Here is a 24,098-nt window from a genome sequence, read left to right on the forward strand (position 1 = left end):
AAACCTCAGCATCACATCCTTGCTCTTGTATTCTGAATCTCTTGAAATGAATGCTAACATGGCATTTGCCTTCCTCACCAACAACTCAACCTGCAAGTTAACCTTCAGGGTGTCCTGCACAAGGACTCCCAATTCCCCCTGCATCTCAGATTTTTGGATTTTCTCCCCGTTTAGAAAATAGTCCGCACATTTATTTCTACTACCAAAGTGCCATGACGATGCATTTTCCAATGTTGTATTTTATTTGCCACTTTCTTGCCCATCCTCCTAATCTGTCTAAGTCCTTCTGCATCCTACCTGTTTCCGCAACACTACCTGCCCCTCCACCAATCTTCGTATCATCTGCAAACTTGGCAACAAAGCCACCTATTCCACCATCTAAATCATTGATATATAGCATAAAAAGAAGCGGTCCCAACACCGACCCCTGCGGAACACCACTAGTCACTGGCAGAAAACCAGAAAAGGATCCTTTTATTCCCACTCACTGCCTCCTACCAATCAGCCAATACTCTAACCATGCCAGTAACTTTCCTGTAACACCATGGGCTCTTAATTTGGTAAGTAGCCTCGTGTGGGACCTTGTCAAAGGCCTTCTGAAAGTTCAAACATATAACATCCACTGCATCCTCTTTATCTATCCTACTTGTAAGCTCTTCTATTGGGAGGATTGGGAGTGTTGGCACGTGGCCAAATGGCTAAGGCGTTCGTCTAGTGATTTGGCCGCTAGTTCGAGCCTTGGCTGAGGCAGCGTGGGTGTCCTTGAGCAAGGCACTTAACCACACATTGCTCTGCGACGACACCGGTGCCAAGTTGTATGGGTCCTAATGCCCTTTTCTTGGACAACATTGGTGATGTGGAGAGGGGAGACTTGCAGCATGGGCAACTGCTGGTCTTCCATACAACCTTGCCCAGGCCTGCGCCCTGGAAACCTTCCAAGGCGCAAATCCACGGTCTCATGAGACTAATGGATGCCTATAAAAAAATCTTCTCAAAGAATTCCAACAGGTTTGCCAAGCAGGATTTTCACTGAAGGAAACCATGCTGATTTTGTCCTGTGTCACTAAGTACTCCATCGTCTTATCCTTAACAATTGACTCTAATATCTTCCCAATCACTGAGGTCAGGCTAACTGGTCTATAATTTCCTTTCTGTTGCCTTCCTCTTTTCTTAAAGAGTGGAGTTACGTTTGCAGTTTTCCAGTCCTCTGGCACCATGCAAGAGTCCAATGATTTTTGAAAGATCATTTCTAATGCCACCACAATCTCTAATGCTACCTCTTACAGAACCCTAAGATGCAGTTCATCTGGTCCAGGTGACTTGTGTACCTTTAGGTCTTTCAGCTTTTTGAGCATCTTCTCTCTTGTAACAGTAACTGCACCCACTTCACTTCCTTCACACACTACAACAACAGGCATACTGCTAGTGTATTCCACAGTGAAGAATGATGCAAAATACTCATTTAGTTCATCAGCCATCTCCTTCTCCCCTGTTATTATTTCTCCTGCCTCATTTTCTAGTGGTCTTACATCTACTCTCATTTCTCTTTTATTTTTAACAGACTTGAAAAAACTTTTACTATCCACTTTGATATTATTTGCTAGCTTGCTTTCATATTTCACCTTTTCCCTTCTAATGATTGTTTTACTTGCTCTCTGTAGGTTTTTAAAAACTTCGCAATCCTCTATCTTCCCACTATTTTTGCTCTGTTGTATGCCCTTTCCTTCGCTTTTACAACAGCTTTGACTTCCCTTGTCAGCCACGGTTGTATTATTTTACCATCTGAGTTTTTCTTCATTTTTAGAATACACATGTCCTACACCTTCCTCATTTTTCCCAGAAACGCACGTCATTGCTGCTCTGCTCACATCCCTGCCAGTAGTTCTTTCCAATTTACTTTGGCCAACTCCTCTCTCATACCACTGTAATTTCCCCTACTCCTGAGATACTGCTACATCAGACTACTTTCTCCCTATCAAATTTCATATTGTGATCACTGGTTCCTAAGGGTTCTTTTACCTTGAGCACCCTAATTGTAACCGGTTCATTACGTAACACTCGATTCAGTATAGCTGATCCCCTAGTAGGCTCAACAACAAACTGCTCTAAAAAGCTACCTCTTAGGCATTCAATAAACTCACTCTCTTGAGATCCATTACCAACCTGATTTTCCCAATCGACCTGCATGTTAAAATCTCCCATGACCACCATAACATTGCCCTTTTGACTCGCCTTTTCTATTTCCTGCTGTAACCTGTGGTCCACCTCCCAGCCACTGTTGGAAGGCCTGTATATAACTGCCATCAACGTCCTTTTACCCTTGCAGTTTCTGAATTCAACCCACAAGGATTCAGCATCTTCTGATCCTATGTCACATCTTTCTAATAATTTGATGCCATTCTTCACCAGTAGAACCACACCACCCCTCTGCCTACCTTCCTATCCCTCCGATACAATGTGTAACCTTGCACATTCAGCTCCCAACTACAACCATCCTTCAGCCATGATTCAGTGATGGCCACAACATCATACCTGGCAATCTGTAATATTGCAACAAGATCATCTACCTTATTTCTTATTCTACGCACATTTAGATACAAAACCTTGAGTACTGTATTTGCTATCCTTTCTGATTCTGCATCCCTAATGATTTGATACTCAGCCTGTTGGCTGCAACTAAGTCCCATCACTTGCCTGCCCTTCCTGCCTGCCTGACTACACGCTACCTTTACTTTTTTACCATCCGTCCTGTCCTGAGTCCCTTCGCTCCAGGTCCCACCCACCTGCCAAATTAGTTTAAATCCTACCCAACAGCTCTCAGAAACCTGCCCACGAGAATATTGGTCCCCATCGGGTTCAGGTGCAACCCATCACTTTTGAACAGGTTATACCTCCCCCAGAAGAGATCCCAATGATCCAAGAACCTGAAACCCTGCTCCCTGCGCCCTCTTCTCAGCCACGCATTCATTTCCCAAATCATCCTTTGATGTTAAGCTCCCAACTATGGCCTTCTTTCAGCCATGACTCAGTGATGCCTACAACGTTATACTGACCAATCTGTAATTGCACCACAAGTTTGTTCACTTTTTTCGAATGCTACATGCATTTAAATACAGCCTTTTGAATTTTCCTTCCTTATATTCATGTTAGATCCATCATCTACTTGTAAACCTGTTGGTTCATCCTCCACTCTATCATACTGGTTCCCACCCCCTTGGCATATTATTTTAAACCACTCCCAACAGCTCTAGTAAACCTACCCGCAAGGATATTGGTCCCCCTCGGATTCATGTGCAACCCATTAACAACTAACACTGCAGACGTTGGAAATCCAGACAGCACACACAAAATTTTGGAGGAACTCAGCAGGTCAGGCAGCATCTATGGAGAGAAATAAATAGTTAACATTTTGGGCTGAAGCACATCAGTCTTCCTTTCCAGTCCTGATGAAAAGTCTTGGCCTGAAACATCAACTAATTATTCCTTTCGAAGATGTTGCCTGACTTGCTGAGTTGTTGGCCTTCATTTTCTGGTTTTGTGAGTTTCTGACAGTTTCTACACTTCTTTAGATGTACTGCACCCCTTTTCCCATTTTAGTTTTTTTCAGTGTTTGTGTATTTTATCCCTGCTCTATTAACTTCATTCTTTCCCTGCCTTTTTGTGACTGCTGAGATGAGTTTTGGACATCATGGGTCAGGTTTCAATTTCTCCAGCTTTCCAGAGTGCCTGTTGTCAGGTCTGCTCCTGCTGACACTTCCCAGTGTCCACCCAGCGAATGGAATTCACCTTCCGCATGTTCCAGGCTCGTCACCTGCAGCCTATTTAGCCCCAGTTCTCATCCAAAGTCCTCGTTCACTCAGCAAACCAGTCGGTCTCAACCACTTGCTTCTCCTTTCCTTAAGTTTACCTTGGTGCCTGCTGTGTTTAGTTTCTGTTCTCTCTTGTTTTGTGGTCCCTTGCAGGTTGTTATTTTGTGGTCCATTATTAAAATTATCGTTAACAGCTGAATTATCTCTGGTGCTCTGCTTTTGGGTTAAGCCTCTACATTTCTTGACACCCATCACAAGCCACTAACCTACCAGTTCTCTATCTCTTTCACAGGTCACAGTGTTAGAATTCCTCTTACTTTTTTTGGAATGTTTCCTTTTCCTTGTTTTTGTTGCTTAGTTCACTCCTATTAGAGCATCCTCTTGCCTGCTGATGATGTAGTTAGATCCAGAAACCTGGCTTTTACCTTACACAATACTGTAATGAAAATTATTTGAAAATTCATTCTGTGTTCTCTTCTGATACAGCTCAGGGCATTCGCGTATGCATTCACAAACAAAGGAGACACTTGATGCATCATTTTCAAGATCACTAGAAAAGTGGACTTGCACAAATGCAGTACTAGCACAAATGAAAATTAAACAAATGTCTACAGTAGTAGCAGTGCAAAAATCAAATAAAGCTTTCCATTCACTGAACAAGCCCATCTCTGCAATGTTGGAGATGGGGCCACATATCCAACAAATTTTACACAGAGCTCTCTCTCTCTCTCTAACTCGCTCAACGTACTTGCCCCTACCTTCTCCAATTCCTAGCACTAGCCTAAGACCAAAACTCTCCCACTGCACAAAGAAAATGTCCCTTTTTTGACCCTTTACATAATTATTACCAGCGTACTTTTCCATCCCTTGGTGGTACCAGCTGCTCCCCGTTATCACCTATGACCTTCAGCCCAGACACATAATTGAGGAAAAAGGAGACTACAGGTCTGTAAGGAGGAAACATTCCTCATCAGTATCTCATCTTCATGATGTGCATTCAAAATAGCGACAAAACATTGGTCAATAAGAGGGAAAACAGGCCATTACCACATTCCAAACTGACACCATTCTATCTTCGAACTTCCATTTTATTTTGTAGTGCACCAAGAAGAAATCAAAATTAACTCTTTCCTTCCAAAGGCAAAAAGGCCTACAGCATCGTGTTTTCTTATGTCTTGTGCTTTTATTTCAGATACCTTTTGCTTCTCCAACTGATGTTCTATAGAGCCACTGCTTCCTTTTGGTTACTGTTTAGGCAGAGGATTAGGATAAGATAGTACCTATCATATTATTGCTGTAAACTGCTTTGTGTTTCAGAACTTTGATATTGGGAAAACTTACAAGAAAAGGGCAAACCTGATAAATGCTTCATACAGTATCACTTACTGTAAACTGATTGACATCAGTGATCACGTGAAAGACTTCATTGAGGTTGAGTGAGTATTTTTTTTCAGCTCAAGCTGGTAAAACCTGACTTATGGACATAGCCAAGCATGCTTATTTGTCAATTGCTAGGAACTTTCAGACTATTTAGTATTTTGGACTATTTAGTTTTTAGTATCGTGGCTTTCTAAAGATTTAAATAGATTTAACTGTGCAGTACTAACTGTTTAATGCCTTTATGTAGTGTGTAATGCCTTTGGGATGACACCAGTTTTAGATATTATTATCGGGACAACCCATGTGACCAATTAACCTACTAACCCATAGAGTATAATTACTGAGAAATGTGTTTCATTGCTAGTAAGCAGAGATTTAAAATTAAATAATTTTTGAGCCTAAACAGTAATGGAACTGTCTTATTCTACTGAATATGTCTCAAACTTTAATCCAATTTCAAAAGATTTCAGTGGGTCATGATGACCAAACCTAATCTGTGAAAGAATAACCCTGCTGACTTCTGGCAGATGTCCCTTAACCTATTATCAATTGGAAATACTGCATATTAAAAAAAAACTACAGATGATGGAAATCTATAAAAATAAACAGAAAATACTGGAGACTTTCAATGTCAGGCAGATCTGTAGAAAAACAAACAGATTTAACATTTTGGGTTGAAGATTCTTCATGGTTAAGAAAGCATACGGTGCATTTGCCTTCATCAATCGTGGGACCGAGTTGAAGAGCCGAGAGGTAATGTTACAGCTATATTGGACCCTGATCAGACCCCACTTGGAGTACTGTGCTCAGTTCTGGTCGCCTCACTACAGGAAGGATGTGAAAACCATAGAAAGGGTGCAGAGGAAATTTACGAGGATGTTGCCTGGATTGGGGAGCATGCCTTATGAAAATAGGTTGAGTGAACTCAGCCTTTTCTCCTTGGAGCGACGGAGGATGAGTGGTGACCTGATAGAGGTGTATAAGATGATGAGAGGCATTGATCGTGTGGGTAGTCAAAGGCTTTTTCCCAGGGCTGAAATGACTAGCACAAGAGGGCAGAGTTTTAAAGTGCTTGGAAGTAGATACAGAGGAGATGTCGGGGTAAGTTTTTTTACGCAAAGAGTGGTGAGTGCGTTGAATGGGCTGCCGGTGACAGTGGTGGAGGCAGATACGATAGGGTCTTTTTAGAGACTCCTGGACAGGTACTTGGAGCTCAGAAAAATAGAGGGCATAGGTAACCCTAGGTAATTTCTAAGGTAAGGACATGTTCGGCACAGCTTTGTGGGCCAAAGGGCCTGTATTGTGCTGTAAGTTTTCTATATTTCTATGGCTCTAAAACTGAGAAAGAGAAGTATGAAGGGTTCCCAACCTGAAATGTTAATTTTGCTTTCTTTTCCTCGGATGCTGCCTGACCTGCTGAGTGTTTCCTAAACATAAAAAAAGACCACAGATGCTGGTTTACAAGGACGATTCTGGGAATGAAAAGGTTATCATACAGAGAACCTTTGATGGCTATATGTCTGTATTTCCTTCAATTTAGAAGTATGAGGGGGATCTCATTGAAACCTTTCAAACTTTGAAAGGCCTAGACAGAGTACATGTGGAAAGAATATTTCCCATGCTGGGGGAGTCTAGGACAAGAGGACACAGCCTGAGGATAGAGGGGCATCCATTTAAAACAGAGATGTGGAGAGATTTCTTTAGCCAGAGAGTAGTGAATTTGTGGAATTTGTTACTACATGCTGGTGTGGAAGGCAGGTCGTTGGGTGTATTTAAGGCAGAGCTTGATAGGTTTTTGATTGGACACTGCATCAAAGGTTACGGGGGGAAGGACGGGGAATGGGCTTGAGTAGGGGAGAAAAGGATCAGCCATGACTGGATGGTGGAACAGACACAATGAGTCAAATGGCCTAATTCTGCTCCTATGTTTTATGGTCTTTTGGACATCCATAGCAACACACACAAAATTCTGGAGGAACTCAGGTTGGGCTGCTTCTATGGAGGGAAATAAACAGTTGAGCCGAGTCACGTCACCCTGCTGAGTTGCTCCAACAATTTGTGTGTTTTGCTGCGGAGTGTCTTCTTCAGCATGTGTTGGCATCAAAACAAATAATGCTGAGTTTGATTCCTTCCCTTCATATGAACATTAAAATCAACCTCTTTATCCTGGCATTAAATGTATTGTTGATCTGATTACCCGCAACTATTGTTAGATGCCAAGAATGTGATAAAGCCCTTATTGTAGATGACAGCAGTCCGGCTGAATTCACAAGTACATAAGCACAAGAGATTCAGCAGATGCTGGAACTCCAGGGCAACACACACAAAATGCTGAAGGAACTCAGCAGGTCAGATGCATCTGTGGAGGTGGATGATAAACTGTGGATGTTTCGGGCTGAAACCCTTCATCAGGGCTGTAAATAAAGGGGGAAGATGCCAGAATACATGTGAAGCAACACACATCAAAGTTGCTGGAATTTCCAGCATCTGCAGAATTCCTGTTGTTTGAGAATACATGTGAAGTTTGGGGCAGGGTAAGTAGTACAAGTTAGAAGGTGATAGGTGAGGTCAGGTGGGTAGGGGAGGGGGGATGAAGTAAGAAGCTGGGAGGTGATAGTTAAAAAGGTAAAGGGCTGGAGAAGAAGGAATCTGACAGGAAGGGAGAGTGGACCATAGGAGAAAGGGATGGAGAAGGGGCACAAGGGGTGGTGATAGGCTGGTGATTTCACAGTACTGTTTTTTAGAATTTTATTCATGAACATTTCAATTCTCATGTCATGTTTGTGTTGTACACTACTTCTGATGTGATGCATTGTCAAAGCAAATAGTTTCAATTGGTAGGTCCAATTTGAAGACAGGATATAATATAAATGGTAAGTCTCACACACAGAGTAGTGGGTGCTTGGAATGCACTGCCAGCGATGGTGGTAGAGGTGGATACAATAGGGTCTTTTAAGAAGCTCTTAGATAGGTACATGGAGCTTAGAAAAATAGAGGGCTATATGTTAGGGAAATACTAGGCAGTCTTTAGAGTAGGTTACATGGTCGGTACAACATTGTGGACTGAAGGGCCTGTAATGTTTGGTAAATTTCTATGTTCTATGATCTTTTGTATATCATCACATGATGGAAATAATTTAATTGAAATCGGAAAGTTAACAGGAGTGTCCAGCTTTCTTCTTGAAGTCAATTACTGTGTCTATAAAAATATTCACCACCCCACTTGGAAGTTTTCATGTTTTATTGTTTTTACAACATTGAATCACAGTAGATTTAGTTTTGCTTTTTTGGCACTAATCAACAGAAAAAGATTCGTTTGTGTCAAAGTGAAAACAGATCTCTACAAAGTGATCTAAAACAATTGTAAATATAAAACACCAAAATAATTGATTGCATAAGTATTCACCCCTTTAATATGACACACCGAATCATCACTGGTGCAGCCAATTAGTTTTAGAAGTCACATAATTAGTTAAATGGATGTCACCTGGGTGCATTCACAGTGAAAGGTCCAACTGCTGGTGAGTCAGTATCTTGGTAAAATCTACGCTGTGAAGACAAAAGGACACTACAAGCAAATCTGTGAAAAAGTTATTGAAAAGCACAAGTCAGGACATGGATACAAGAAAGTTTCCAAGTCACTGAATATCCCTTGGAGTACAGTTAAGTCAATCATCAAGAAATGGAAAAAATACAGCACAGCTGTAAATCTGCCTGGAACAGGCCATCATCAAAAACTGAGTGACTGTGCAAGAAGGGGGGTGAGTGACCAAGAGACCAATGACAACTTTGGAGGAGATTTAGTGGCTGAGAAGGGAGAGACTGCACATACAACAAATGTTGCCTGGGTTCTTCGCCAATCGCAGCTTTATGGGAGAGTGGCAAAGAGAAAGCTACTGTTGGAAAAAAAAACCTCACATGTAATCTCAGCTGGAGTTTGCGAGAAGGCATGGGAAACTCTGAAGTCAGCTGGAGGTTCTATGGTCTGATGGAAAATTGAACATTTTGACCATCAGACTAAACACTATGTTTGGCATAAGCCAAACACCGCACATCATCAAAAACACACCATTGCTACTGTGAAGCATGATGGCAGTTGCATCATGCAGTGGGGATGCTTCACTGTGGCAGGCCTAAGAAGGCTTGTGAAGGTAGAGGATTAAGTGAATGCAACAAAATACAGGGAAATGCTGGAGGAAAACCTGATGCAGTCTGCAAGAGAACTGCAACTTGGGAGAAGATTTGTTTTCCAGCGAGACAATGACCCCAAGCATAAAGCCAAAGCTACACAGGTATGGCTTAAAAGCAACAAAGTTAATGTGGCCGAGTCAGAGTCCAGACCTCAATCCAACTGAGAATTTGTGGCTGAACTTGAAAAGTGCTGTTCACTCACAATCCCCATGCAATCTGACAAAGGTTGAGCAGCTTGTAGTGTCCATTTGTGCAAAGCTGATAGAGACCCAAGCAATTACAGACTCAAGGCTGTAATTGCTGCCAAAGACTCATCTAGTAAATACTGACTCGAAGGGGCTGAGTAATTATGCAATCAATTATTTTGTGTTTAATAATTGTAATCAATTTAGACCAATTTGTAGAAAGTCATTTTCACTTTGACATGAAAGAGTCTCTTCTGTTGATCAGTGTCAAAAAAGCCAAATTAAATCCACTATGATTCAATGTTGTTAAACAATAAACATTAAAACTTCCATGGGGGTTGGTGAATACTTATTATAGGCACTGTATTTAATATAGGGTTTTAACTAACATTTTTAATCCTTAATGTGAGTATAGATATCTAATAACACTTGCTACGCATCACATTTTTATTCCCAGATTCAAGCCTCCTGGTCCAATTTCAGCTGGTATGTCCTGTGAGATGACAGTAATTTTCAAACCTATGGTAAGTAGGAATGTATATCTGATCAAAAATACATTCACAAGTCTCCGTAAAATCAGACACTGGAATGATTTCTCCAGGTAAGTTGACAACTAATTCTCTTTGGTGGGTTGGTTCCAAACATTTCTCAAGAAAAGGCACAACTGAAAAAAAAATTCACATAAATTATCAGACATATTACATATATAAACACAGAGGAACACACAAAATGCTGGAGGAACTCAGCAGGTCAGGCAGTATCTATGGAGGGGAATAAGCAGCCAACATTTCTCCCTTCCTCAGGACTGGAAAAAAGTGGGGCGAAGCCAGAATAAGAAGTTGGAAGGAGGGGAAGGAGTACAAGATAGAAGGTGAGAGGTGAGTGGGAGAGGGAGGATGAAGTGAGCTGGGTAAGCACATGATTGAAGACTGGGTGGGCAGCAGAGACCACAAAGGGGTGGCAGTGAGAGAGGGTCTCACTCGACTCCCAATCAAAGAGAGGATTTAAATTTCTTCAAGGTCAATATACCTTGAGGACACTTCATAGTGGAGCAGTAAATCATAAACACTGGAGACTCTTGCAGATGCTGGAAATTTAGAGCAACACACACGAAACACTAGAGGAACTCAGCAGGTCAAGCAACATTTATGAAGATCAGTATGTTACATATTGTTGAAGTGTTTAGACTGTGCAGCTTGCAGCAATTTGTGATAAGATTGTGACAATATTGTGTGTATTCCGTATCTATATCATATTCGCAAACTGGATCTTGAGTACTTGTTAAGCAACACACACAAAGTGCTGGAGGAACTCAGCAGGCCAGGCAGCACATATCAGGGTCTCGACCTGAAACATCGCCTGTACTCTTTTCCATAGATGCTGCCTGGCCTGCTGAGTTCTTCCAGCATTGTGTGTGTGTGTGCGCGCAGATGCACGCACTGCTTGGATTTCTAGCATCTGCAGATTATTTCTTGTTTGTGCTTGAATGTATGTTCACAAGAACACAAGTTCTTGAAGGGATGCTCCATTATTTTTGGTTTGGTTCTTTTTACTGATTTGACTTTAATGGATTTAGAGACAGACTTAACAAAAACATCACGGCATCTTAAAAATTTCTTCCCCTGGGTAGTTAATCTGATTAATCATTCTAGTTAACCTTCCCCACCTCCCCTCCATCTATTACCCCGTCACTAAACTGCACAGCAAACACTTTAAGCTACTTTTTATAATGCTATTTACATTGTAAATACATACCGTGTTATGTATTTATGCACATTTTATTCCATATTTCTTTGTTTTTATATAATTCTTTATTTTTTATAATAGTTGAATGTTGTTTTATGTTGCACCAACACACCACACCAAATTCCTAATACATATAAATGCATATGGCGAATAACATTGATCCTTGATCCTCAAACTAATCTCCCTTATTCTGTGTTTACCTTGGAGTATTTTTCATTTCTGTTTAAATTACTAAATGTTTGACTAGCCTGCTACGTACACGTTAAATGATAGAACATAGAAGAGTACAGTGCAGTACAGGCATTTTGGCCCACCATATTGTGCCAACCTTTTAACTTTAGATCAATCTAACGTGTTAAATGATCTTGGCCAAAAATACAGTATATAAGAGCATTGAAAGAAAGAAAAAATAAATGTTGAAAGACATAGAATTAGTCACGTAACTGACATTTAGGGAAATGATGAGGTACGTTAGTGTTTCAAATAACTTCTAGAATTTAAAAAAAAATTTAAATTGTGATAGTGACTGTCTCCATTTGGACATGCAAGTAAATTAGTAATTAGATGCACTTTATACTCATGAATTATCAAAATTGTCACATCTTGCATTATTCTATTGTATGACACATCCTTACAATGTTCCAAAGCAATTCACAACCCAGCTTAAAGACTTTTTATGCTTCAGAGAATTTGACCTTGTCAGACAGTCTTTCACAAAAACTGGCACAGAACAGATTTTTGATTTCTCTGCCATTTCCTCCTTCCCCAGTATAATTTCTCTAGTCGCAGTCTATAACAGATTCACTTTAAATTTGCTGATCTTTTTTCTTTTAGTCTATTTAACTGGGGAAATACATGGGTACTTGTATTAACATGAGATTCTGCAGATGCTGTAAATCTGAAGCAACACCCACAAAATGCTGGTGGAAGTCAACAGGTCAGTCAGCATCTATGGAAATGAATAAACCGTCGACGTTTCAGTCTGAGATCCTTCATCAGGACTGAAAGTGCCTGAAACGTCAACTGTTCATTCCCTTCCATGGATGCTCCCTGACTTGCTGAGTTCTCCAGCATTTTATGTGTGTTGGGTACCTGCATAATTCAGCAGACAACTGGGTGAGTTCAAGGAAAAAATAACTAATAGTGAAAACAGGCTGCCATGGGTTAGTAAAGAAACTTTAAAGAGGGGAATAGAAAACTATTTTTAAAGTTGTAGTTGCTGGAGAAAAAATTTGATAAAGGTAAGGTTTCCTTTTATGCTTGAACTCAGCTAAATGAAGATCTTGAAGGAGAAATAATGTTTCGGGCTCAAACAGGATCTTTTACTGTTCCACTTAAATGTACAACGAAAACATGTGATGTAAGTTTTGGCACAATATTTGCTTGTTTGTCATGTTATTTATTGTATCCATATTTAAATCAGATACTTTTCATGCATTACATTACACAAACTTGGCTGTTCTGTATTTATACACTTGTATGTTTTGATCCCTCAGAATCTAACTGGAAGATTTAACATTCAAGTTTGTTTAATGCCATTTCCAGTACACTAGTGTAAAGGAGAATTAAGTAATTGTTACTCCAAATCTAATGCATCACAAAAAAAACACAATAAGATAAAGAACACAATAATAGAGAAAAAAACACAATAGATATAAATACGTAAGGTAGCTTAGATACATTGATTGTATGTCCATAAAATGACGCTAGGCAGAGGAGTGTCTGTACATAAGGTGACTGACAGGAAATGATAAAGTAGTGGTGGTTGGGGGTGTGGAGGGAAGGGTTAATGGGTAAAATAGCTCAAACAAAATGCTGGAGAATCTCAGCGGGTCAGGCAACATCTATGTAGGGGAATAAACAGTTGAATATTCACACTGAGACTCTTCATCGTGGAAAGCAAGGGGGAAGAAGCCAGAATACTCGCTGGTGGCAGGGGGGATGTTAAGGGGAGGAAAGAGTACAAGTTGGCAGGTGATAAGTAAGACCAGGTAAGGGGAGAAGTAGATGGGTGGGGAAGGGAGGATGAAATAAGAAAATGGGAGATGATGGGTGGAGCATGTAAAGAGCTGAAGAAGAAGGAATCTGACAGGAGAGGAGACTGGACCGTGGGAGAAAGGGAAGGAGAAGAGGCACCAGAGGGACGTAATGGGCAGGTGGGGAGAAGAGAAGGGGTGTGAGGGGAGCCAGAATGGAAAAGGAGAGAAGGTGGAGGGGGGAGATATTACCAGAAGTTGAAGTGGAATTCTCTGCCACAGGAAACAGTTGAGGCCAGTTCATTGGCTATATTTAAGAGGGAGTTAGATATGGCCCTTGTGGCTACGGGGGTCAGGGGGTATGGAGGGAAGGCTGGGGTGGGGTTCTGAGTTGGATGATCAGCCATGATCATAATAAATGGCGGTGCAGGCTCGAAGGGCCGAATGGCCTACTCCTGCACCTATTTTCTATGTTTCTATGTTTCTAAATTGTTGTTCATGCCATCAGGTTTGAGGCTACCCGAAATGAATATGAGGTGTTGCTCCTCCAATTTAAGAGTGACCTCATGGTGGCAGTAGAGATGGCCGTGGACCAACCTGTCAGAATAGGGATAGGAATTAAAATGGTTGACCACTGAGAAGCTCTCATCCAGAACCCTGAAGTTTGAAGTACAGCTGTATATTTGCTTACCTCGAACATCCATTGGGTCATCTACTGTATGTGAGAAGGAGCCAAGGGCTTAAAACAGATAAACAAAAAAAAGTGTACTGTAGGAACAGGACCTTCAGTCAATTACATTTATTCTAACCATGATGACAAATTAAATAAATACCTGTACCTCTCTATACTCTACCTCCCCATACTCTTTGGAAGTTTGGTTGATCACCGAGCTTGGCAAAATGTCTGCAGACGTTTTGGCTCCACTCGAAAAGCCATCATCAGTGCACAGTTGAGGGTGTTGTCTCCTCAGAATGCTGGCTTATGTACTCCTTCAGAGTCTGACTGGATATTGATTAAATGTCATGATCTGATTGGCTGGTTCAAAACATTGTGAACAGTTTAGCAGTGGAAGATTCTGATTGGCTAGCTTTGAGGGGCAGGGTCTCTGTACCACTCCATACCATATATCTTGAGACATGCTATACCCCTCTCTGCGCATGCCTCTCACGCCTCTACACGCTTCTTGAGTCTATGTACCCCATCCCCTCACCGAGCTCCTATTCAAACTTGGCTTGTTAGCTTGCTCTGCTAACAGGCACTGGAATCAGAGGTGAGAAGGCTACCTTTCTTAAACAATATACGTCTAGGGTCAGTATGAATTGGGTCCAACCAAACAGAAAAGTTGGGATGTTTTGATTAATGGAACCACTATTTGAGTGAATGCTATGTAAATACTTCCCATACGCAATTATCCGTTGGTAAGAAACAACTGATCATACATCACATACAATGATAAAGAAAGTGTATTTACTAATTTCAGCTTTATCAACCAGTTATTAAGAGGAAAGAAAAATAAAAAGGGCCCATTACAATTAAACCAGTCTAAATGTGTACATCGTTGGAGCTCGTATTGTCCAAAAGCTGGGAATTACCATTATCACAGAACTGAATTCTCATCATCAGTCACCAGTAGAACTTCCCATCTTGGACTCCTTTGACTCGTGAAGCACTCCTCGTAATCGGTCTTCCCATTGGATCAAATCCTACAGCCATCTCTTCCGATCTTCTTCTCCCTGCATTTCCCACCAATAAGACCACAAACCTTACCAGTGTCCATCACAAATCTCTCTCCGCCCAGCTTTCTCTAGTACCTTCTCCCAGTTCCACCATCCTGATTGGCTGACACAACATTCCTAAGTTGAACATCATAGTCCCTTATCTTTAGCTGAAACCCAAACACTGCTTCTACAGAAAACTACTAAATAAAATACCCTACAACATTAGCAGTAAAAATCTTAAACACAGCATTACATCTGTACTTGCTCTGTACCTCTCTATTCCTCAGTAATCTTTTCTCTACCTCTTCATACCCTGTATATGTCTATAGCTCTCTGTGTTCTCTATGTATATTTATACACTCTCTACCATTCTATAACATTCTATACCACACTATAACTCTCTGTATCTCTTTATATTTCTATACTCTATATCATACAATATCTATTTATACCTCTCTATACTTATTTCCCTATACCACTCCATGCCATCTCTCTCTACACCATTCTATACCCCTCTGCACCTTTCTATACTTCTTTGAAAAGGGAGAGTGAGCAGCCAGAAGACATGGTACATATCGGTACCAATGACATTAGTAGATAAAGGGGATGATCCTGAAAACAGAATACAGGAAGGAAGCTGAGAACCTCAAGGGTAGTAATCTCAGAATTGCAGCCTGTACCACACGTCAGTAAGAATAGGAGTAGAATGAGGTTGCAGATAAATCTGTGACTGAATAATTGGAGCGGGAGGGCAGGTTTACTAGATCTGTTGGGAGTGGTTTAAACTAATGTGGCAGAGAAATGGGGATCAGTATAATAGAGAGGATGAGCCAGCAGGTTTACAAGTAGATGATGGGTGTAACATGAATGTAAGGACGGAATGTGTTCAATCATTGGATACAAACGAAGACAGCAAAGAGTTAAATTGTACCACAGGCAAAATTCAAAAGGGTGAAAAATGCAGCACTGAAGGTGCTGTATTTAAGTACACATAGCATTTGGGGAAAAAAGGTAGACAAATTCTTGGCACAATCAGAGATTGGTCAGTATGATGTTGTGGGCATCACTGAGTTGTGGCTGAAAGAAGGCCATAGTTGGGAGCTTAACATCAAAGGATATACTTTGTAACAAAAGGACAGGCAGGAAGGCATAGGCGGTGATGTGGCTTTGTTGATAAGAGATGGATTTATATCTTTAGAAAGAGGTGATTATAGGGGTTTTGTGGTTGGAGTTGAGAAACTGCAAGGGTTTTTAAAAAAAACATTATGGGAATCAAAATCAGAATCAGTTTTATTATCACCAGCATGTATCATGAAATTTATTGATATTGGATCACTGGAAAATGATGCTGGTTAGGTAGTAGTGGGGGAGACAAAGAAATGTCAGATGAACTTAATGAGTGGTTTGCATCAGTCTTCACTGTGGAAGGCACAAGCAGTGTGTCAGAGGTCTGTGAGTGTCAGGGAGCAGAAGTGAGTGCCATTGCTATTACAAAGGAAAAAGTGCAAGGCATACTGAACAGATGCATTGGTCATGATCTTTCAAGAATCACTTAATTTGGCATGGTCCTGGAGGGCTGGAAGATTGCAAATGTCACTCCACTCTTTAAGAAGGAAGGAAGGCAAAAGGAAGGGAAATTATATGCCAGTTAGCTTAACTTCAGTGGTTGGGTAAGTGTTGGAGTCTATTCTCAAGCATGAGGTTTTGGGGTACTTGGAGACTCATGATAAAATAAGTCAAAGTCAGCATGGTCTCTGCAAAGGGAAATGTTGTCTGACAAATCTGGTAGAATTCTTCGAGGAAGTAACAAGCAGTGAGGACAAAGGAGAGGCAGTGGATGTCATTTACTTGGATTTTCAGAAGGCTGTTTAACAAGATAAAATCCTATGGCGTTACAGGAAAGATACTGACATGGATAGTGGAGTGGCTGACAGGCAGGGGGCAGTGAGTGGGAATAAAGGAGGATTTTCTGGTTGACTGCCAGAGACTAGTGGTGTTCCTCAGGGGTCAGTATCGGGACCACTAATTTTCACATAATTTGTTAATGATTTAGATAATGGAATTGGCGGCTTTGTGGCAAAGTTTGTGGATGAGACAAAGATAGGTGGAGAGGTAGGTAGTGCTAAGGAAGCAATGCAATTGCATCAACACTTAGACTAAGCAGGGCTTAAGAGATGCAGAGAAACTTCTTGAGCCAGAGGGTGGTGAATTTGTGGAACTTATTACCACAGGCAGCTGTGGAGGCCAGGTTGTTTGGTGTATTTAAGGCAGAGATTGATAGGTTCTTGATTGGACACAGCATCAAAGGTTATGGGGAGAAGGCCGGGGAGTAGGGCTGAGGAGGAAGAAAAATGGATCAGCAACGATTAAATGTTTGAGCAGACTTGATGTGCCCAATGGCCTAATTCTATTCCTATGGTCTAAATTGGAAGAATGGGCAAGAAAGTAGCAGATTGAAAACAGTGTTGGAAAATGAATGATAATGAATTTTGGTAAAAGGAACTATAATGCAGACTATTATTTAAATGGAGAGATAATTTAAACATCAGAGGTTTTAAAGGGACTTAGGAGTCCTTGTGCAAGACTCCCAGAACGTTTATTTACAGGTTGAGTCTGTGGTAAAGAACACAAATGCAAGGTTGGCATTCATTTCAAGGGGAATAGAATATAAAAGCAAGAAGATAATGCTGAGGCTTTATAAGACACTACTCAGGCCGCACTTGGAGTATTGATCTGTATTGAGGAGCATTTTTGCCATTTCCGTAGCATTTGTCTGTTTTTGTTCATAAGGCCGAGTTGCAATCCCAGCATGTTTGGAAGGCGTGCAAGGAGCCAGCGGGTTTCGAACCTAGGGCCATTTGGCTCAAAATCCAATGCCTCCACCACCCCATACCTCAAATACTTCTCTCTACCTCTTTATACCCTGTATACCTCTCTATATTCCCCTATACCTTTGTATACACTCTATACCTCACAGTATCTGTCTACACAGCAGTATACTCTCTGTATCTCTCAGTACCTCCCTTTACCTTTCTATACTCTCTGTACCTTCTGTACTGTCTGTACTCTCTGCAGTTCCTCCCTGTACCTCTGCACCTCTCTCTGCTCTCTATTCCCAACCTGTCCATGTGTTTACTTAAATGTTCGTAAACTTTGCTTACACAGAAACATAGAAAACCTATAGCACAATACAGGCCCTTTGGCCCACAAAGTTGTGCCAAACATGTCTGTACCTTAGAAATTACTAGAGGTTTTCCTTAGTCCTGCCTGCCAAACCTTCTTATGGCCCCTTCTGGCTCTCCTAATTTCCTTCTTAAGCTCCTTCCTGTTAGTCTTATAATCTTACAGATCTCTAACATTACCTAGCTCTCTGAACCTTTTGTAAGCTTTTCTTTTCTTGACTAGATTTAATACAGCATTTGTACACCATGGTTCCTGTACCCTACTATAACTTCCCTGTCTCATTGGAACGTACCTATGCAGAACCCCACACAAATATCCCCTGAACATTTGCCACATTTCTTTCATACTTTTCCCTGAGAACATCTGTTCCAATTTAAGCCTGGTAGCCTCATAATTCCCCTTACTCCAATTGAACGATTTTCTAACTTGTCTGTTCCTATTTCTCTCCAATGCTATTGTAAAGGAGACAGAATTATGATCACTATCTCCAAGATGCTCTCCCACTGAGAAATCTGACACCTGACCAGGTTCATTTTCCAATACCAAATCAAGTACAGTCTCTCCTCTTGTAGGCTTATTTACATATTGTGTCAAGAAACCTTCCTGAACACACCTAACAAACTCCATCCCATCTAAACCCCTTGCTCTAGGGAGATGCCAATCCATATTTGGGAAATTAAAATCTCCCATCATGATAACTCTTATTATTACACCTTTCCAGGATCTGTTTCCCTACCTGTTCCTCGATATCCCTGTTACTATTGGGCGGCATATAAAGAACACCCAGTAAAGTTATTGACCCCTTCCTGTTCCTAACCTCCGCCCACAGAGACTCCGTAGACAATCACTCCATGACATCACCTTTTCTGCAGCTGTGACACTATCTCTGATCAACAGTGCCATGCCCCCACCTCTTTTGCCTCCCTCCCTGTCCTTTCTGAAACATCAAAAACCCAGCACTTGAAGTAACCATTCCTGTCCCTGAGCCATCCAAGGCTCTGTAATGGACACCACATCATAGCTCCAAGTACGCTGTAAGCTCATCCACTTGTTCACAATATTCCTTGCGTTAAAATAGACACATCTCAAACTGACGATCTGAGCACGTCCCTTCTCTATCACCTGCCTATCCTCCCTCACACACTGTCTCCAAGCTTTCTCTATTTGTGAGCCAACCGCCTCTTCCCCAGTCTCTTCAGTTCAGTTCCCACCCCCCAACAATTCTAGTTTAAACTCTCCCCAGTAGCCCTAGCAAACCTCCCGCCAGGATATTGGTCACCCTGGGATTCAAGTGCAACCCGTCCTTTTTGTACAGGTCACACCTGCCCCAAAAGAGGTCCCAATGATCCAGAAATCTGAATCCCTGCCCACTGCTCCAATCCCTCAGCCACACATTTATCCTCCACCTCATTCTATTCCTATTCTCACTGTCATGTGGCACAGGCAGTAATCCCGAGATCACTACCTTTGCGATCCTGCTTCTCAACTTCATTCCTGCTTCTCAACTTCCTTCCTAACTCTCTGTAGTCTGTTTTCAGGACCTCTTCCCTTTTCCTACCAATGTCATTGATACCAATATGTACCACGACCTCTGGCTGTTCTCCCTCCCACTGCAGGATATCGATCTGAACGCGATCTGAAACACCCCAGACCCTGGCACCTGGGAGGCAAACTACCATCCGAGTTTCTTTCCTGCGTCCACAGAATCGCCTGTTTGACCCCCTAACTATAGAGTCCCCTGTCACTACTGCCTTCCTCTTCCTTTCCCTACCTTTTTGAGCCACAGGGCCGGACTATTTCTGTAGAGCAGCATCAAACCAATGTACCAAGCAGCCCTATGGCAACATGGCAAACAAAAATTTCTAGCTTGTATTCCAAAATAGTTCATCCTTGTATAAGTGCTGGGAACAACAACAGGAGAAATACTTTTATAATCCTTTTCATGTACAAAGGGCACAATAATTGGTGTTAAATGGTGTTATTGCAGCAAATAATGTTGATGAGATTGACAGGGATAATACATCAGCCATAATGGAATGGTGGAGCAGACATGATGGGCCAAACGGCCTAATTCTGCTCCTATGTCTTATGGCCTTGTGGCCTTAAGATGCTTTAAATATAGTATATACAATATGGTTTCAAGAGTCAGCTTAAGACTACAGTTAAAACATTAAACTTGTAAACACAAGAAATTCTGTAGATGCTGGAAATCCAAAGCAACACACACAAAATGTTGGAAGAACTCAGTCAGCTAGCATCCATGGAAATGAATAAACAGTCGACATTTCAGGCCTAGACCCTTTTTCAGGATGGGTCTTCATATAACTTGTGTATACTTTGAAAAGTGCTGTTAAAGCATGGGTTGTATAATAATTTTTGACTGGTTCCTGTAGCTTTCCGTAGATAAAACATTCGTTGATTTTGGCCCCCATGTTATTGGTGAAACCATTACACAGACCATAACGCTGACCAATCATGGAGCAAGGGGTACTCATTTTGAGTTTCTACAAATGAATTTCACTTCATCAGTGTCTGAGGAGGTAAGTGTACTCAATGGCACCAAAATGTTGGATACTGTACCAAATGTCAAAATATCAGTGTTGAGTAGATCATTTTCTTCAAGTGGTTTAACTCACTTTTGAATGCATGTGAGGTGATATTTAGTACTAAGGCTTTATAAAGCATTGGTCAGACCATATTGTGAGCAGTTTTGAGGTCCCTTAATCTAAGAAAGGATGTACATTGGATTCCAGTTAATTGGAACCCATTGGGATCAGTAAATTTTGGCCCGAGTAAGTGTGTGCCCCAATTAGCTGAAATTTCATGGAAATAATGTGACACTAATGCAGCTCAGAGCATCCTGGAGTTTGGAGTTCAATTCCAGTGCCATTCTGTAGGGAGGCTCTGTACATCCTCCCTGTAGAATGTGTGGGTATTCTCCAGGTCCTCCAGTTTCCTCCCCCAGTCCAAAGACATACCAGGTAGGTTAATTGGTCATTTTAAATTGTCCTGTGATTAGATCAGGGTTGATGAGGTTTGTCGCGGGTTGTTGAGGTGGTGTGACTGAAAGGGCTGGAAGGGTCTACTCCTTGCTGTATCACTAAATAAATAAGACAGAGATTATATGCCCTGTCTTATTTCTCAATGTGCTTGCTTTTAGAACTGTTCGGATTTAGATTGACTGATGTATAATATGCCTTTACTGTTTTCCAGTCGGGAACTAAATTGGCTCCTTCAGAAGTTGAAGAAAGTAAGTTGTACAGTTCTGAAGTGATTTTTTACATGACCAATGTCCTTTATAAAACAAGTACAGAATGAGGCCCAGAAATACTGATGCAGTTACAGAGTCTGCGGCATATTACAGCAGAGCTCCCTGCTGTGTTGATTGATCAAGCATGGATCTACACATTTTTGATATTCCTTCTGTTTATCAGTGCACATGTATGTCACCACATATAACCCTGAGATTCATTTTCCTGTGGGCATACTCAGCAAATCTATAACAGGATCAATGAAAGGACAATGTCTTGTATAGCTGTAGCCCAGGCCTGTTTCCTCTGTCACCCATTTCTGCTTCTGAAGCCCATCGCCCCTACTGGGGCATAGGCAGCCAACAGCAGCTTGCCAGAGTCCTCTATCCTCAGACAGTCTTTTCAAGTTCAAAGTAAATTTATTATGTCACCGTATACAACCCTGAGATTCAATGTCTCGCAGGCACACTCAGTAAATCCAGAATAGAATAATAACCATAACAGAATCAATGACAGGCTACGCCAGCTTAGGTGTTCAACCAGCGTACAAAAATAATAAATAAATCAGTGAGTGAGTGTAAGAATCCAGAACACCGGATGAAGAGTCCTTGAAAGCAAATCCATAGGTTGTGGGAACATTTCAGTGATGGGGCAAGTAAAGTTATCCCCTTTGGTCAAGAGCCTGATAGTTGAGGGGTAATAACTGTTCCTGAACCTGGTGGTGAGGCTCCTGTACCACCTTCCTGATGGCAGCAACAAGCAGCGATGGTTTTGGGTGGTAGAGGGCCCTGATGTTGTATGCTGCTTTCCTACAGATGTGCTCAATATGGGGAGGGCTTTACACATGATGGGCTGAGCCATATCCACAACTGTTTCTATACCAGCCTGGGATGCAGTCAGTCAATATACTCTCCACTACATATCTTTAGAGGTTTGTCAAAGTTTTAGATGTTATGACGAATCTTCGCAATCTCCTAAAGTAGAGGTGCTGCCATGCTTTCTTTGTAATCATACTTCTGTGCTGGATCAGGACAGGTCCCCTGAAATAATAACACTATGGAATTTAAAGTTGCTGACCCTCTCCACTTCTGATCCTCCAATGAGGACCGGCTCATGGACCTCTGGTTTCCTCCTCCTGAGGTCAATAATCAACTCCTTGGTCTTGCTGACATTGAGTAAGAGGTTGTTGTTATGGCACCAGTTAGCCAGATTTTCAATCTTCCTTTTAAATACTGATTTGTCACCACCTTTGATTCAGCTTACGGCAGTGGTGTCGTCAGCAAGCTTGAATTGAATATGGCATTGGTGCTGTGCTTAGCTACCCAACAAGAGTGTAAGCGAGCAGAGCAGAGTGCTAAGCACACAGCCTTGTGGTGCACCTGTGCAGATGGAGATCTTGGAGGAGATATTGTTGCTGATCCACACTGCCTGGGCAAGTGGGGAAATCAAGGATCCAATTGAGTAAGGAGGTATTAAGGCCAAGGTCTTGAAGCTTATTGAATAGTTTTGAGGAGATGATGGTATTGAATGCTGAGCTGTAGTCAATAAAGAGCATTCTGATGTATGCATCTTTGCTGTCCAGATGCTCTAGGGTTGAAAAGCCAATGAGATGGCATTGGCTGAGGACCAGTTAATTTGTTCTGTACCCTACACTATTTAATTTATGCACTTTACTTTGTTTATTTATGTGTAATTAATTTGTAGATTTTATTCTTTCCTAAGTTATCATGTATTATGTGTACTACTGTGCTTTACACCCTGGTCTAGAGAAACATTGTCTCGTTTGACTATATTATATATAGTTAAATGACAATAAACTTGATATGTTGCTCTAATAGGCAAATTGGAGCAGACCCAAGCTGGTTCTCAGGAAGGAGTTGATAAGTTTCATCACCAACCTCTCAAAACACTTCATCGCTCTGGATGTAAGTGCAACTGGACAATGTCATTGCGGCAGGTTAACACTTTCTTAGCTGCCAGTATTATTGAAAGCTGTTTGAAGCAGGTGTATACTTCAGACTACCAAAACAAGAGGTTAAGGATCTCAGCGAACTCTCCAGGCAGTTGATCAGCACAGGTTTTTAGTACTTCACCAGGTACTCATCTGGGCCAGATACTTTTCATGGTTCACCCTCCTGAAAGCTGCTCACATGTCAGCCTTAGAGGCTGAAGTCACAGGATCAATGGAGGCTGTAGGCATTTTCACCCACAGAACTGCTACTCACTGGATGTTTTTTGTTTCTTACACCATTCTTGGTAAACTCTAAAGACTAGAGCATAAAAATCCCAGGAGATTGGCAGATTTTGAGATACTCTATCTGGGACTAGCAATCATTCCACAGTCAAAGTCAGTAAGATCACATTTCTTCCCCAACTTGATACTTAGTCTGAACAACAACTGAACCTCTTGACCATGTCTGCATGGTTTTTATGCATGGAATTGGTGCCACATGGTTGGCTGATTGGATATTGGCATTGATGAGCAGGTGGACCTAATAAAGTGGTCACTGAATGTAAATTCAAATTAGTCACTTACAGACATTGTGAGATTATTAATGCACTCTTCTATTTGTTTAAATTTGCAGAGATTAAAGAGAATTTGTTTCTCATTGATCACCCAGTTTCCAATGAGATCAAAATTGGCCAGGTAGGAACAGT

General features: G+C 41.4%; 1 protein-coding gene across 1 annotated transcript in view; it reads left to right on the top strand.

Annotated features, from left to right (window-relative positions):
- Positions 1-24,098, top strand: part of cfap74 (cilia and flagella associated protein 74) — a 404,620-nt gene that overhangs the window by 261,438 nt on the left and 119,084 nt on the right. Inside the window, exons 15-20 of the mRNA XM_072244753.1 lie at positions 5,127-5,245; positions 10,023-10,089; positions 12,582-12,671; positions 20,583-20,729; positions 21,403-21,439; positions 24,026-24,087. Coding sequence (XP_072100854.1) covers positions 5,127-5,245; positions 10,023-10,089; positions 12,582-12,671; positions 20,583-20,729; positions 21,403-21,439; positions 24,026-24,087 — 522 coding nt within the window. The remainder of the gene's footprint in view (positions 1-5,126; positions 5,246-10,022; positions 10,090-12,581; positions 12,672-20,582; positions 20,730-21,402; positions 21,440-24,025; positions 24,088-24,098) is intronic.

This window comes from Mobula birostris, chromosome 27, assembly GCF_030028105.1.
Source record: "Mobula birostris isolate sMobBir1 chromosome 27, sMobBir1.hap1, whole genome shotgun sequence".
Taxonomy (NCBI): domain Eukaryota; kingdom Metazoa; phylum Chordata; class Chondrichthyes; order Myliobatiformes; family Myliobatidae; genus Mobula; species Mobula birostris.